We start from the raw sequence: 17438 nt of genomic DNA, 5'->3' as shown, positions 1-17438 counted from the left end.
AAACCTTTAAGCTCTCTTTCAGCATGTCAAATGCAAGGGTTTGTCAGATGCAGGTAAAAGTTTTCCCTCAGCAGCCTTCAAACCTTTGATGTCTCTCCCAGCATGTCAATATCAATGATCTGTCAGATGAAGGTAAAAGTGCTCTCTTTGACGTGTTGGAAATCATGAAGTGCTTTTTTCACGTTCAACTTCATTCCCTTTTAACCTTTTCAAGCCTTTGTGTTTGCAGAGAAGCCTAAACGTTTGAACTGCATTGTTTACATTCCATTTTACCGTCCATGACCTTTTACAAGCCTTTTGATTACCAGGTGGAGGTTATTTCAATGGAGGGATTACTTCTGTTTTTATAGCTCTTCATGGTCCATTAACTCTGAAGTGCTTCCGCTTTTGAGCAAGTGTTGTTTCTCACCACAGTTTTTTTCAAGAGGCTGTTTTTTTGTTATGAATGGCTTCCTAGAAAGAAGTGTTTTAAAAAAAATATTTTTATTCTCCTCGTTTTTCACATTTTCATCAAATATACACCCAACAACAGATAGCCAACAATAAAAAATATAATAGCAACCCCCTGGCCAACAATCCCTTTATCCTGCAAATCCCCCCCTCCCCCCCCCAACATCTCAAATAAAAAACAAGAAAGAAAAAGAGAATCCACGGTCATCCCATACATAATCACCAATAATCCATATACTCAAACCTCCCCCCCGCCCCCCCCCCCCCCGCCCCAACTAACGCCCCCCTAATGTTCGATATCATCCAATTCTTGAAAGTGCATGATAAACTAGGCCCATGAGTTGTAGAAACCCTCCATCCTCCCCCTCAACTCAAACTTTACTTTCTCGAGTGTTAAGAACTCCAGCAGGTCCTCCCACCACGCCAAGGCACAGGACGCAGAAGTCAACCTCCGCCCCAACAGAATCAGCCTTCGGGCAATCAGCAAGGTGAAGGCCAAGACATCTACCTCTGCACCCGCTTCCAATCCCGGCTGGTCCAACACCCCGTATATGGCTTCTAGGGGCCCTGGTTCGAAAATCAAGTGCACCACCCTCGAGATACCGCCACCCCCTCAAACAGCCGGCTCATCCTCGCCCTCGTGAGGTGCGCTCTATACACCACCTTCAACTGTATCAGCCCCAACCTCTCACATGAGGTTGAGGCATTCACCATCCGGAGCACCTCACGCCACAATCCATTCTGCATGCCCTCTCCCAACTCTTCCTTCCACTTCACCTTAATCCCTTCCAATGATACATTGTCCACCCCGAGAATCGCCCGCCGACATCACACCCCTCTCCATTCCCCCTGCCGTCAATACCTCCTCCAACAATGTGGAGGCTGGCACTATCGGGAAGCTCTGAACCTCCTTCCTGGCGAAATCTCGGACCTGCAGATATCTAAACATCTCCCCCTGCCCCAGCCGATTTATCTCCCCCAACTCCTCCAGCCTCGCAAATTGGCCCCCCAGAAATAAATCCTTTCATACCCTAACTGCCCTCTCCTCCCATCTCCAAAAATTTCCTTCCCACCTCCCTGGTTCAAACCTATGGTTCCCCCTAATCGGCATCTCCCTTGACCTGCCCACAACTTAAAGCGCTACCTCAACTGTCTCCAGATCTTTAAAGTCGCCACCACCACTGGACTCCCCGAATATTTACCTGAGGCCATCGGGAGTGGCACTGTTGCCAATGCCCTCAGCCCCGACCCCCTGCACAGACATCCCTCCATTCTAACCCACTGGGAGTCCCCCCTCTAACCCAGCTCCTCACCTTTTCAGCATTCACTGCCCAGTACTAATATAGTAGATTCAGGAGACCCAACCCCCCAGACTGCCGTCCTCCCTGCAATAGCACCTTCCTAATCTTAGCCACCTCCCCCCCCCACCCCCCAACCCCGCCCCCGACCCCACCTCCATCCCCGGTCAGGACACCACAAAAAATTTGCTTTTGTTCAAATTTAGCTTGTACCCCAAAAGGATCCAAACACTTAGAGCAGTTCCAGTATACCTCCCATCAACGCACTTGGCTCCGACACGTACAATAACAAATCACCCACGTATAAAGATACCCTATGTTCTGCCATCAAATACCCCACTCTACCCGATCAAATGCCTTTGCGGCATCCAGCGCAGCCACCACCTGTCTCCCTCCCCTCTGCCGGTGCCATAACTACATTTAGTACCCTCCTAATATTCAAAAACAGCTGCCTCCCTTTCACAAACCCTGTCGGATACTCCCCTATCACCTTTGGGCGGCACTCCTCCAACCTAACCACCAACACCTTTGCCAATACCTTCGCATCCACAGGGGCTGGTTTAGCACAGTGGGCTAAACAGCTGGCTTGTAATGCAGAGCAAGACCAGCAGCGCGGGTTCAATTCCTGTACCAGCCTACCCGAACAGGTGCCGGAATGTGGCAACTAGGGGCTTTTCACAGTAACTTAATTGAAGCCTACTTGTGACAATAAGCGATTATTATTACATTCAAGAGTGATATAAGTCTGAATGACCCACACTCTGTTGGATCCTTATCCTCCATTAGCAACAAGGAGATTGAGGCCTACCCCAAAGTCTCTGGTTACACCCCCTCCCCTATTGTCTCCTCAACCATCCCCACCATCAGCGGCACCAACCTTTCCCAAAATTTCTTATAGTACTCCCCGGAACCCATCTGGCCCTGCTACCTTCCCTGACTGCATCTTCCGAATCACTTCTTTTATCGCCTGCTTCCCTATTGCCCCCTCCAATGTGGCCCTATCCTCCTCCCCCAACCTCGGGTATTCCAAACCATCCAGGAATTCCTGCATCTCCCGTTCCTCCCCTGGTGGCTCCGACCTATACAACGTCTCATAAAACTCCTCAAACACCCTATTAATCTGGTCCAGGGTCACCACCACTTTCCTCGTACTATCCCACACCTGAACAATTTCCTTCGCCGTTGTCTCACTCTGAAGTTGGCCCGCCAGCATGCGTCCCGCCTTCTCATCATACTCATAGACTACTCCCCTCGCCTGCCTCAATTGGTGCACCGCCTTCCTTGTGGACAACTGATCAAAGCTCGCTTACAGCTCCTTCCTCTTCTCCAAAAGCGCTGGATCCATGTCCTCTGCACACTCCTGTCCAACTCAAACATCTCGTCTATTAACCATTGCCTCTCCATCCTCTCCTTTGTCCACTTTTGCCGTAAACTATATAATCTCCCAGCTCCCCACCGCCTTTAGAGCTTCCCACACCACTGCCTGTGAAACCTCCCCTGTACAATTAAACCACACATATTCCTCAATTATCTTCCCAATATTAAAGCAAAACCCTTAGTTCCCCAACAACCCACATCCAATCTCCACCTCGACCTCTGCACTGCCCCCTTGTCCAAGACCATGTCCACCCAATGTGGCGCATGATCCGATATTGCTATTGCTGAATATTCCATTCCTTTAACCCAGCCAACAGCGCCTTCACCACCACAAAAGTATCTATCCTCGAATAGACCTTATGGACTGAAGAGAAAAACGAATACTCCCGCTCACCTGGGTGAGCGTCCACTCCTCCCATTTCCTCCATAAGTCCAGTCAACGCACCCCCCCCCCTTCCCGGACTGGGCAAGCAAGCGCGGCCGCGACCTGTCCAGCCTTGGTTCCTGCACTAAATTTCAGTCTACCCCCACTATCAACTCATGTGAACCGAAGTCGGGGAAGGCCTCACATACCTTCCTCACGAACCCTAGGACCATACACGCTTGCCAGTGCCACCAACCTCCCTTCCAAGGCCCCTGTGACTATCACATACCTATCTCCCTGATCCGCCACCACTTTCTCTATTTGGAACCTCACCCTTTTACTAACCAAGACCGCTACCCACACCATGCCCTGCCATCAAACCCCAAGTGAAACATCTGGCTAACCCAGCCCTTCCTAAGCCTCACCTGATCCATCACCCTCAAATGAGTCTCCTGCAGCATCGCCACATCAGCCATCAAACTCTTCAGGTGCGCAAGCACCCTTGGCCTCTTCACTGGTCCTCCCAACCCCCTCACATACAACGTAACAAGCCTAACCGGGGGTCTCTTCCCTCCCCCATCTCTTCCTATCCATCATCATAACTCCGGGCCCTGCCCTCTGTGCCGGACCTGTCTCCATCCACTGTTAACACCAAACCCTGACCCCCCCTCCTCCCAGAATACCCCCCCTTCACTTACTTTCGAAAAAGCCTCACCCAGTATCGATCCCCTCCCCTTCCTTTTCACACCGCCTATGCCCATCAAAATCTACTCTCCAGGCTCCAATGTCCACAGCCTCTACCCCACCACACCTCCGTTCACTAGCTGACTAAAGCTTACTAGTGCGGAGGCCCCTGCTCAGGCCCCCCCTCCCCTCCTCCCCACCCAGTGCCAGGAAAACGTCCAGAAAAACATACCCCCCTCAACCCAACATAACCCAACATATCGCATACAAACATACAAATCTCAGAAAAAACGTCACCACAAGAAAATTTAACCTCTATAACTGCGTGAAGTAAACATATAAACCCAAACTGTATATATACAATCTCTCAGCTCCCCTTTCCTCACTTCTGCTCCAAGCCTTCCGCCTTCACAAATGCCTCCACCGCCTCAAAATAAAAGTTGTGGAGTTGTCGGTCACCCTCAACTTCGCTGGATACACCATGCCAAACCGCACTCCACTGTTGTTCAGTGCCGTCTTTATTCGGCCGAAAGCCGCTCGCCTCCTTGCCAACTCCGCCATTAAGTCCTGGTAAATGCATACATCAGCAGCAGCCTACTGCACCTCTCCCTTCTGCTTGCCCAATTCAGGACCACCTCCTTCATGTGGTACTGGTGAAAACAGATAATCACTGCCCTTGGCGGCTTGTTCACCTTTGGCTTAGGCATCAGCTACCGATGAGCTTAGTCCAGTTCATACCGCGAGGGCTCTCCCTGCCCCATCAACTCCTCCAACATCTTGGCAAAGTGCTCCGTTGGCCTCGGGCCCTCCAACCCCTCGGGTAGGCCCACAATCCTCAAATTTTGCTGACTGCAACGGTTTTGCAAGTCCTCCAACTTTATTCGCAGCCCCCTTGTTGGCCTCCACCACTCTTCGCAGCTCATCCCCCTTCGAGGAGAGCTGATAGCTGTGCTGCAACATGGCCTTCTCCACTCTCTTCATCTTCTCACCCTGCTCCCGCACCTCGACCGATGCCTTTGACACTGCCATCCTCAGCGGGTAATTGCCTCCTCCACCAACACCTTCAACACCACCGTCATCTCCTTCCTCAGCACCTCCATATGCTTCGCAAAGTGCTTCTCCAACTCCAGGACCATCACCTAGGTCATCTTTTCTGCCGTAAGCAGGGCAGCCCCACCCAGCGACCCAGCCTCCGCCATCTTGCCAGCCCCCAGGCTGGCCCTTTTACTCAACGGTGAACCCTCACTCCCTCCCTTCTTCACAGCTGCTTTCTTCTGACTTTTCAAAATTATCTGCCTTCCTACACTCAACCATTGAAAAATTGCCCCTGGGACTGGGCATTAAAACTCTTAAAAACAAGCCTCGAGTAGGAGCCACCCAACGTGCAGGTGTTGTTTCTAACTGCACTTTTGTAAGAGGCTGTTTCTTTTTCTGAAGTCCTTCCTCAAAAGACCAGGTGGTCTGTCTGAGTGTTTGCTTCTGCTGGGGCTCCCTCTGTTCTGAAGTCCTTCCCAGAAAGACCAGGTGCTATGCCTGAGTGCTGCCCCCTGGCAGTGCCAGATTGGCACTGCCAAGGGAAGGGACCTGAAGTGGGGCCTGGGGCGAGCGACCGGAAGAGGGTGGGCCTGAAACAGCCCGTAACAGGGTGCCGTTCACTTGCGGGAGATGCTGCCAGAAATTTTTGTTGGGGGGGGGGGGGGGGGCCCTTGCCAGCGATTGGGGGGGGGGGGCCTTGCCAGTGATATGGGAGAGGTAGTAGGGTTCTTCTGAGATTACGCGGGACTTTCAAAAGGCGCCTGATTTCGGAGGCTCTTGCCTTGCCGGCTTCTTCGGGTCGCACGGCACAAATCTTCCCTGGTTCCAAAATAATTTCTAAATGTGGGGAGATTTCAATCCAGATCAGACCAATCCACCCAGCCGAAATCACACCTTGTTTACCACCAGAGATCACACTTGCAAATACTTTTGGCGAATTCTGTCCCAAACGACCAGAAACATAGTTACCGCATGCAGACATACATATGCACACATGTTAAAATACACACACAAATATGTTTACACATTTATAAATAAGATGCATACGCACATGCATAAGCATACATACATGACATTAATATACGCACACATATGCATGCATATACATAGATACACATTTATGCATACATGAAATACAGTTCAAAGTAAATCACTGGATGCCAGTATGGGAATATAAGTGCCTTTTATTTATGAGCGACATTTATTTGAGCAATCCCTTTACCACTTTGAACAGTTTAAATGCTTTTGGCTCTGTCTTGAACACAGCTTTACAGGAATGTTCTCTCAGTAGATATTAATAACACCTGCAGTAATGCTACACTGCAACCTATTTAAAAAATATAGTGTGACAAGGACAGCTGGGGACAAAATACATAAGTAAATTATTCTTTATGCTTTTTAATGCAACGCCAGGCTCATGGAATTTCATCTCAAGAATCCTAATGAACAAGCATTAAGTTACTAAATGTACGAATATTTGAATTGTTGTCTCCATAACACAATAAAATGCTGAATTCTAAAGAATGCATTTGAGTGCCTGAGTACTTCAAGGACAAGTACAGGAACAGATTCCGTCCTGGTTAATTTTACTCTGCACTTTTTGAATAGGGTAATTAGATACACCAAAATAAAAACATCCTGTGGTTTTAAGGGCTTTTGCCACATTATCACTTGCAGACAACGTACCATGTTGCATTCAGCCAAAGGCATTGCAGCAACAACTGAATGCTGCCATCAGAAAATAATTTCTGTAAATTTATTTTGATAGCAGAAAGCCACGAATACAATATGCTAGTTCTGACCTGATCCTCTGACCAGGGTCTTTTCAGGACTGGAGAAAATTATAAAATTGGCAAGTACTTTACAGGAGGACGTAATTTGGCTCATTATGGCTGTGCCAGCTCTTTGAATGGCTAACCAGTCAACCTAATTTGCCTGCTCTTTCCCAATGATTCTGTATTTTTTTTTTTACCTCTGTTCAACAACACAACCAATATTGTATGGAGAATTCTGACAACATAGATTGTCCTGATGTTAAGTATATATTTATTTTCTATGACGAGAGGGACAATCCACGGCTATGTATTACAGACTGGTTGACTTTTATCACACTAACATAGATTTTGTTTGGATAAATAATATTCCATTTGGTTCAGTTGCAAAGCTGGGTTATGGCCAGCCTTCATGGCGAAAATGTGATGGCTTGATTTCAGCACATTTTAGTCATTCCGACAGATCAGGGTGCCTAACTGGGACAATCGCTCCGCTTCAGAATCCTTTTTTAAAATAATTTGTATTATTTTATGATACAGAATATCAATAACAAAATGAAAAAGGAACCCAACAGGGTTAAATACAAAACAGTCAAAAAACACAAAACTCCATACCCCCTCCCTCCGTACATAAATAATAAATTAACACCCTGACTTAACACAAAGCAAACATAGCAAATATATACACCCCCTCAGATCCCCCAGTGTGAATAAATAAAAATAAAGTAAACACCAGCCCCCCCCCCCCCCCGAGTTGCTGCTGTCATTGACCAATGGCTACCGTTCTGCCAGGAAGTCTAAGAACGGTTGCCACCGCCTGAAGAACCCTTGTACTGAACCTACAAGGCGAATTTCACCCTCTCCAACTTAATAAACCCCGCCATATCGTTGATCCAGGATTCCACGCTTGGGGGCCTCACATCCTTCCACTGAAGATTCCACCGCCGGGCAACCAGGGACGCAAAGGCTAGAATACCGGCCTCTTTCGCCTCCTGCACTCCTGCTCCTCTGCCACCCCAAATATTGCGAGCCCCCAGCCCGGCTTGACCCTGGAACCTACCACCCTTGACACCGTCCTCGCTACACCCCTCCAAAATTCCTCCAGCGCTGGGCATGCCCAGAACATATGGGTGTGATTTGCTGGGCTCCCCAAGCACCTAACACACCTGTCCTCACCCCCAAAGAACCGGCTCATCCTTGTCCCGGTCATGTGTGCCCTGTGCAACACCTTAAACTGTATGAGGCTGAGCCTCTCGCATGAAGAGGAAGAGTTCACCCCCCCTAGGGCATCTACCCACGTCCCCTCTTCGATTTCCTCTCCCAACTCCTCCTCCCACTTTACCTTTCATCTCCACCACCGGGGCCTCTTCCTCCTGCATCACCTGGTAAGTTTCCAAGATCTTCCCCGCCCCCCCCCCCCCCCCACCCCCCCGAGAGTACCCTGTCCTGTACTGTGTGTGGCAGCAGCCGCGGGAATTTCACCACCTGCCGCCTGGCAAACGCCCTTACCTGTAAGTACCTGAAGGTGTTCCCCGGGGGGAGCCCATACTTCTCCTCCAGCTCACCCAGGCTCGCGAACTTCCCATCCACAAACAGGTCTCCCAACCTTCGTATCCCTGCCCTGTGCCACCCCGAAAACCCTCCATCTGTTCTCTCTGGGACGAACCGGTGGTTCCCCCATATTGGGGTCCATACCGAGGCCCCAACTTCCCCCCTGTGCCGTCTCCACTGCCCCCAGATTTTGAGGGCAGCCGCCACTACCGGGCTCGTGGTACACCTCCCTGGAGGGAGCAGCAGCGGTGCCGTTCCCAGCGCCCCCAGACTCGGACCCACACAAGACGCCGTCTCCAGCCTCTTCCATGCAGCCCCCTCCCCCTCCATCACCCACGTGCGCACCATCGTCGCATTGGCGGCCAGCCCCCCCCATATCTCTACTCCGCTCCAGGAACACCCTTCTCACCCTCGGAGTCCCTCGCGCCCACACAAACCCCATTATGCTCCTGTTGACCCGCCTAAAGAAGGCCTTCAGGATAAACATGGGGAGGCACTGGGACAGGAACAAAAACCTTGGGAGCACCGTCATTTTGACTGACTGCATCCTACCCGCCAAGGACAGCGGCAACGCGTCCCACCTCTTGAACTCCTCCTCCATTTGCTCCACCAGCCTTGTGAAATTAAGCCTATGCAGGGCCCCCCAGCTCCTGGCCACCTGGACCCCCAAATACCTGAATCTCCTCTCCGCCCTTTTTAGTGGGAGCTCGCCAATCCCCCTCTCTCCTGGTCCCCTGGGTGAACCACGAACAGCTCGCTCTTCCCCATGTTGAGCTTGTACCCCGAGAAATCCCTGAATTTTCTGAGGATCCTCATTACCTCCGGCATTCCCCCCACCGGGTCCGCCGCATACAGCAGCAAGTCGTCCGCATAGAGCGACACCCTATGCTCCTCCCCACACTGCACCAACCCCCTCCAGTTCCTCGAATCCCTCAGTGCCATAGCCAGGGGTTCAATCGCCAGTGCGAAGAGCAGGGAGGACAGGGGACACCCCTGCCTCATCCCTCGGTGCAACCGAAAGTACTCTGACCTCCTCCTGTTCGTGGCCACACTCGCCATCGGGACCTCATGCAACAGCCTAATCCACCTGACAAACCCCTCCCCAAACCCAAACCTCTTCAGCACCTCCCACAGGTACCCCCACTCTACCCTATCGAAGGCTTTCTCAGCGTCCATCGCCTCCACTATCTCCACCTCCCCCTCCCTCGCCGGCATCATGATAACGTTCAGAAGCCTCCGCACATTCGCGTTCAACTGCCTCCCCTTCACGAACCCCGTCTGGTCTTCGTGGATGACCAGCGGCGCACAATCCTCAATCCTCGTGACTAAGACCTTCGCCAGCACCTTGGCATCTACGTTCAGCAGCGAAATCGGTCTGTAAGACCCACACTGCAGGGGATCCTTGTCCCGCTTCAGGATCAAGGAGATCAGTGCCTGGGACATCGTCGGGGGCAAAGCCCCCCCCCTTGTGTCATTGAAGGTCCTAACTAGCAACGGGCCCAACAGGTCCATGTATTTTTTACAGAATTCGACCAGGAAACTGTCCGGCCCTGGTGCCTTCCCCGCCTGCATGCTCCCTATCCCTTCGGTCAGCTCCTCCAGCCCGATCGGGGCCCCCAATCCCGCCACCAGTCCCTCCTCCACCTTCGGAAACCTCAATTGGTCCAGAAAGCGGCCCATCCCTCCCCCCTCCAGTGGGGGCTCGGACCGATACAATTCCTCATAAAAGTCCCTGAAGACTCCATTAATGCCCACCCCACTCCGCACCACACTCCCTCCCCTGTCCTTAACTCCCCCGATCTCCCTACCTGCGTCCCGCTTCCGCAGCTGATGCGCCAGCATCCGGCTTGCCTTTTCCCCGTACTCATAATTCGCCCCCTGGGCCTTCCTCCACTGCACCTCCGCCTTCCTGGTGGTCACCAGGTCAAATTCGGCCTGGAGGCTGCGCCTCTTCCTCAACAATCCTTCCTCAGGCAGCTCCTCATACCTCCTGTCTATCCTCACCATCTCCCCCACAGGCCTCTCCCTCTCCCTCTGCTCCCTCCTCTCCTTGTGGGCCCTAATGGAGATCAGCTCTCCCCTAACCACCGCCTTCAGCGCCTCCCATACCATCCCCACTCGGGCCTCCCTGTTATCGTTGGCCTCCAGGTACCTCTCTATGCTTCCTTGGACCCGCTCACTCACCTCCTCGTCCGCCAACAGCCCCACCTCCAAGCGCCACAATGGGCGCTGGTCCCTCTCCTCCCCCTGCTCTAAGTCCACCCAATGCGGGGCGAGATCCGAAATGGTTATCGCCGAGTGCTCGGTATCCTCTACTCTCGCGATCAACGCCCTGCTCAAAATAAAAAAGTCGATCCGGGAATAAGCCTTATGGACATGTGAGAAGAATGAAAATTCCCCAGCCCCTGGCCTTGCAAATCTCCAAGGGTCCACCCCTCCCATTTGGTCCATAAATCCCCTCAACACTCTAGCTGCTGCCAGCTTCCTAACCGTCCCAGACTGGAGCGGACCAGTGCCGGATCCAACAAAAGTCTCCCCCCATTATCAGGCCCCCCACTTCCAAATCTGGGGCGAAATTCTCCCCCAACGGCGCGATGTCCGCCAACTGGCGCCAAACACGGCGCCAATCAGACGGGCATCGCGCCGGCCCAAAGGTGCGGAATGCTCCGCATCTTTGGCGGCCTAGCCCCAACATTGAGGGGCTAGGCCGACGCCGGAGGGATTTCCGCCCCGCCAGCTGGCGGAAATGGCGTGTGTTGCCCCGCCAGCTGGCGCGGAAATGCGGCGCATGCGCGGGAGCGTCAGCGGCCGCTGTCTGTTTCCCGGCGCATGCGCGGGAGCGTCAGCGGCCGCTGTCAGTTTCCCGCGCATGCGCAGTGGGGAGAGTCTCTTCCGCCTCCGCCATGGTGGAGGCCGTGGCGGAGGCGGAAGGGAAAGAGTGTCCCCACGGCACAGGCCTGCCCGTGGATCGGTGGGCCCCGATCGTGGGCCAGGCCACCGTGGGGGCACCTCCCCGGAGTCAGATCGCCCCGCGCCCCCCCCCCCCAGGACCCCGGAGCCCGCCCACGCCGCCTGGTCCCGCCGGTAAATACCAGGTTTGATTTACGCCGGCGGGACAGGCAATTTCTGGGCGGGACTTCGGCCCATCCAGGCCGGGGAATCCAGCGGGGGGTCCCGCCAACCGGCGCGGCCCGATTCCCGCCCCCGCCCAATCTCCGGTACCGGAGACTTCGGCGGGGGTGGGGGCGGGATTCACGGCGGCCAACGGCCATTCTCCGACCCGGCAGGGGGTCGGAGAATGACGCCCCTGGGATCCGACCCAACATGCGCCGCATAAAACCCGCATCGTCCCAGTTCGGGGCATACACATTGACCAGGACCATCCTCTCTCCCTGCAGCTTACCACTTACCATTACGTACCTACCGCCATTGTCTGCCACAATGCTCGACGCCTCGAACGACACCTTCTTTCCCACCAAGATCGCCACCCCTCGATTTTTGGCATCCAGCCCCGAATGAAACACCTGACCTACCCACCCTTTCCTCAATCTGACCTGATCTGCCACCTTCAGGTGTGTCTCCTGGAGCATGACCACATCTGCTTTCAGCCCCTTCAGGTGCGCGAACACGCGGGCCCGCTTAACTGGCCCGTTCAGTCCCCTTACATTCCAGGTTATCAGCCGGATCAGGGGGCTACCCGTCCTTCTCCCCCGCCGACTAGTCATAACCCCTCCTCGGCCTGCCACGTGCCCGCACCCCACGCTCGGCCCGTTCCCCATTGCGACAGACCCCCGTCTCGACCCCCCCTACTTGCTCCAGCTCCCCCTTTACCACAGCAGCAGCAACTCGATTTCACCCCCCCACCCCCCACTCACCTCCGGCTAGGACCCCTCCTAGCTGCTTTACTCCCCCCATTGCATTTCCGCAAGTCAGCTGACTCCTGCTGACCCCGGCCAATCCCGCCTCTCCTTCGACTCCTCCCATTATGGGACGCACCCTCCTCTTCCATTCCCCATCCGCAGGCTCTCCACCTCCCCCTTCCATCCCAAGCACGGGAAACAACCCTCGCTTCCCGCCCCGGCCCCGCCACCTCCAGTCTTCAGCGCGGGAAAAAGCCAGCACTTTCCGCCTACCCGGCCCGCCACCTCTGACGCAGCTCCTTTTACAGGCCCAGTCCCCTCACCCCCCCGACTCGGGCCTCCCCCTCCCCCGCGGGGCCCCATCCCACTGCCGGCCATCCACCCCTGTTCCATTTGCTTACCCCCCCTCCAAGAGCCCTCCCGACCAACCCAACCAAAACCGTGCCCAACCCGCCCTAACCACCCTCACCGAACCAGAAAGAAAAAAACAAGAGCAAAGGACCCCCCTCAAAATGTAACATATCAACCGCAATCCCCAAACGCCCATCCGGACCCTCAATTTGTGTCCAACTTCGCGGCCTGAACAAAGGCCCACGCCTCCTCCGGACACTCAAAATAATGGTGCCGGTCCTTGTAGGTGACCCACAGTCGCGCCGGCTGCAACATGCCAAACTTCACCCCCTTCCTGTGCAGCACCGCCTTCGCTCGATTGTACCCGGCCCTCCTCTTCGCCACCTCCGCACTCCAGTCCTGGTATATTCGAACCTCCGCGTTCTCCCACCTGCTGCTCCTCTCCTTCTTAGCCCACGTGAGCACACACTCCCAATCTGCGAACCGATGAAACCACACCAGCACCGCCCGCGGAGGCTCGTTAGCCTTGGGCCTCCTCCCAGCACTCTATGGGCCAACTCCAACCTCAAACGATTCTCCATCTCTTTGAACCGCTCCTGCCATTTCTTGTGGAGCACCTCTTGCTGCTCCACCTTTACTGCCAGGCCTAAGATCTCGTCCTCGTTGTCAGAGATCTTTTGTCGGGCCTCGCGGATCGCCACCCCCTGGGCCGTCTGTGTCTCCAGCAGCTTATCAATAGAAACCTTCATCGGCTCAAGCAGGTCCGCTTTAATCTCTCTGAAGCAGCGCTGGATAACCTCCTGTTGCTCCTCCGCCCACTGCCTCCACGCTGCCTGGTCCCCGCCTGCCGCCATTTTGTTCTTCTTCCCTCGCACCTTCTTCGGGTCCACCATCACTTTTTTAGTCGCTCCGCTGCTGATAAAAGCCATATACTGTCGGGGAACTATTGTACTCTCCTTCCCACAGCGGGAAACTTTGAAAAAATGCTGTTGGGGGCCCTGAAAAGAGCCCAAAAGTCCGTTTTTTGCAGGAGCTGCCGAATGTGTGACTTAACTCCGCATAGCCGCAACCGGAAGTCTCCACTTCAGAATCCTATGTATAACTGACCTTGTCTGAGTAAAATCAATACTACCCTCCTATGTAGTAGACTATATACTTTTTGACTGTGTGGCCAAAATTGAGGATCAGGTTTGTCATCGACTTGTAACATAAATGGGCATCGATAATATCTTTTCACTCTTTTTGTCAGGTGGCGATGTTACTATGACAGACAAAGAGAATGTATTGAGTCAAATAGAACATAATGTCTCCACCAACATCCCCTCTACCTTCAGACATCGTTCGAAGGTCTGTGCCCTTTCCTGGGGTAAAGACCACATAAAATTCCCTGCCGACTATGACTTCATCCTGGGTTCAGATATTGTGTATACTTCTCTCACCTACCCCTTGCTGTTAGAGACTCTGCTACATCTGTCCAACGAACCAACCATCATTTACCTCGCTTCAAAATTACGAACAGGGAACCAGTCCACTACTTTCCACGAGACGCTTTTACCTCAGCATTTCAATTGCCAACTTGTTCACAGAGTCGAGGACAAAAATATTAACGTGTACAAGGTTAGCAAATTGGGTTCAAAGAGAAGAGATGACCTGCTGATGTAGAATCATAGAACTGCCCAGCACAGGAGGAAGCCATTTGGCCCATCATGCAAGTGCCAGCTCTTAGCTGCTCCTCCGCCAAAATAAGCACGGTGGACCTTTGCTTAATGTGGACTTTGTTCAGAAAAAAACATTTCTTTGTTCACTACCCGTGCAAAAATTCATTTGAAAACTATTTAACATGCTGCTGTTTTAACTTGCTTTTTTAAAATGTTCTCCTTTGCCCCCATGGAAGTTGGTACTGTAACCACAGCTGCTAATCAAGGGCAATGCTCTCCCTCCAACTGTGATCCTGAAGGATGCCCTTAGATTGTGAAAGGCACTCTATAAAAACAAATCTTTCTTTTCTTTTACCAAATTTCTGAAACTACATTTTAATGCTAAGCTGCTCCTATTAATAGCGCAATATTGAATTAGTATTCGATTTAAACTGTATTGAATCCAGCTAATGCTGTGCCATTGTGATTTCGGTGTGAAATGTTATTTTTGTCTAATGGTTACATTAAAATATGTATCACACTTGAGTGTCTTGGAATGAAATAAAACAATTGTTAAGCAATGCAATTGTGCAAACTGTCTTCTGTTTATTTGCTAGTATTCCAAATATTGCAATTGTAATATAACCAGTTCTACATTTTGATGAATCGCGAGGCAGCTTCTCTCTGGTTGTTATGCAAGTTTATAGAAATAATGACGGGCAAAAGTCCTTGTTGTCGTGTTGGGTGTTCCGATGCACAAATGATCCAACACGGCTGTTTTATTGTCTTAACAACAACAACTACTAACTGCTGGCTTGGGTACGTGCTTCACCAGCTAACCTGTGGACCCAGGCCTATCACTATCTTAGTGAGGCACTCAGCACATGGTCTATGTCTGAGTGGCACGCTGTGAGCTCTGTGCTCTGAGCTATCTCCTGGTAGAATGAGTGGGAACTGTGGTGTTCCCTGTTTTATAGTGCGTGTGCTCTCACTGGTGATTGGCTGCGATGTTATGTGTGTGCTGGTTGGTCCAACTGCCTGTCCATCAGTGTATGTGTGATTGCACCATGATATGCTGATGTGGGTATCATGACACTTGTGAAAACCTTTTCACACATGTATCAGGAAATTGTGGGCACATTACTCTCACCGCAGAGTCAAAAGATCAGGGGTTCAAATCCCACTCCAAGTCTTGAGCACAACAAATCTCAGCCAACTGGGTATGCTTCTTAGGCAATCCCTCGGAGTTAAGGATAACTTGCTTCCACATTAGAAATGAATTCTCAGGTGACTAAGTATTCCAATGCACAACCTATAGTCTCTGTGACAAGTGGGGCAGATGGTGGTTGGAGGGTGGGTGCCTCGGTTGCCATGCGTTCCTTTCATTGTCGACACTTGGCTTCAGCTTACTCTCAGCGATGAAACTCAAGGTGTTCAGCCCCTGCAAAGGTGGGTATCACTACTGCTCTCTAGACCATGATCTTCGTACCAGGTCTGAGGTTCTAGTCATTGAACATTCTCTCCACAGGCAACCAAAGGCTGAACTGGCACACTGGAGGCGGTGTTAAACCTCGTTCTTGATGTGTGTCTTTGTTGAGATAGGCTCCCAAGTACTGTACATGTTCAGTGCTGTGTGGCGAGGGATGGTTGACGGATGTTTAGTATAACGTCCATGCTCTCATAAAACTCAGTGAAGGCAGATGATGGCCTGGAGCCTGGCCTCCAAGTGTGTACAGATGGATTATCTGCACTTGGTTGTTAAATGTCGGGGTGTGAGATTCTCCCGTAAATTGGCAAAGGCCATTGGCGGCCAGGAAAAACTGCGCCGCCAGCAATGGAGGCTTTCTCTGCTGTATGGTCCAGAACATTAGTAAAAAACCTTCAACGATCAAATTCCATGATATATCACTGGTGGGGCGGCCTCTGACCCACCCGCCCCAGGGTGACAGGCTGCTCCAGAGAAGTTAGAGCAAAGCAGTTCACCCTGGAACCCTTCTGGTTGGTACTCCCCACCAAAACTCCCCCGCCACTGCCCCCTGGCACTGCCAGATACTGCCTGGGCATGACCATCTCCGCCTGAACTCTGCATTCACCTGAGCTCCCCTGTGAGGTCTGTTTGCCAGGTGCATGCCTTGGGAGACCAGCCGCAATTCATACCATTCTGCCGTCACGTCACCATAGATGGATTTTCTCACGGATGAGGAGGATGATTCAGGTGTAGGGGCCTGATAATAATACGGTATTGAAATGATGTTCCCAATGTTGGGCATCGGGAAATGTGCTCCGTCACCGATGAAGGAGGGAACAATCGTGTCAAGAGTCTACATAGACGGAAAACATGACTTTGCAGTACATGTGATATTTTCCGCTCCCCTTGCCAAATCGGAGTGCAATGAGCTTTCGAACTCGCTTCCTCAAAAGGCAGTCGAAGCAGTGTCCTTGAATATTTTAAGGCAAAGGTAGACAAATTCTTGATAAGTAAGGGGTGAGAAGTTAGCAGGATAGATGGGAACGTGATGTTGAGGTTACAATCAGGTCAGTCATGATCTTATTGAATGGCGGAGCAGGCTCGGAGGGTCAAGTGGCCTAATTTGTATGTTCATATGACATCACAAGGCTGCCTGTAGTACATACCAGAAACTTTATTAGTGCCTCCTAACAAACTGAATACAGGGAAGTTTCAGCAGAAATGCAAAATAGTCTCTTGTCCTTCTGTAATTCTTCTTTTGGACCTATTGAATAAACAACAACACCTCCTCCACAATAGTCCACAAAACCGGGGCCCCGCAAGGCTGCGTTCTTAGCTCCCTACCATACTCCCTGTACACACACGATTGCATGGCAAAATTTGGTTCCACCTCCATCTATAAGTTTGCTGATGACACGACCATAGTGGGCTGGATCTCGGATAACGACGAGTCAGAATACAGGAGGGAGATAGAGAATCTAGTGGAGTGGTGCAGCGACACCAATCTCCCCCTCAATGCCAGCAAAACTAAAGAGCTGGTCATTGACTTCAGGAAGCAAAGTACTGTACACAACCCTGTCCGCATCAACGG

At 52.0% G+C, this 17438-nt stretch overlaps 1 protein-coding gene across 3 annotated transcripts in view; it reads left to right on the top strand.

Moving 5' to 3' along the window:
• The window catches only part of LOC140407868 (EEF1A lysine methyltransferase 3-like), a 47510-nt gene extending 32545 nt beyond the window's left edge, over positions 1-14965 (top strand). For all 3 annotated transcript variants that reach the window (XM_072495089.1, XM_072495090.1, XM_072495088.1), the window contains exon 4: positions 13992-14965. In XM_072495089.1, coding sequence (XP_072351190.1) covers positions 13992-14404 — 413 coding nt within the window. In that variant the 3' untranslated portion in view covers positions 14405-14965. The remainder of the gene's footprint in view (positions 1-13991) is intronic.
• The last annotated feature ends 2473 nt before the right edge of the window (positions 14966-17438 follow it).

This window comes from Scyliorhinus torazame, chromosome 2 (genome assembly GCF_047496885.1).
Source record: "Scyliorhinus torazame isolate Kashiwa2021f chromosome 2, sScyTor2.1, whole genome shotgun sequence".
NCBI lineage: Eukaryota > Metazoa > Chordata > Chondrichthyes > Carcharhiniformes > Scyliorhinidae > Scyliorhinus > Scyliorhinus torazame.
This window is presented reverse-complemented; position numbering and strand designations above follow the sequence as displayed.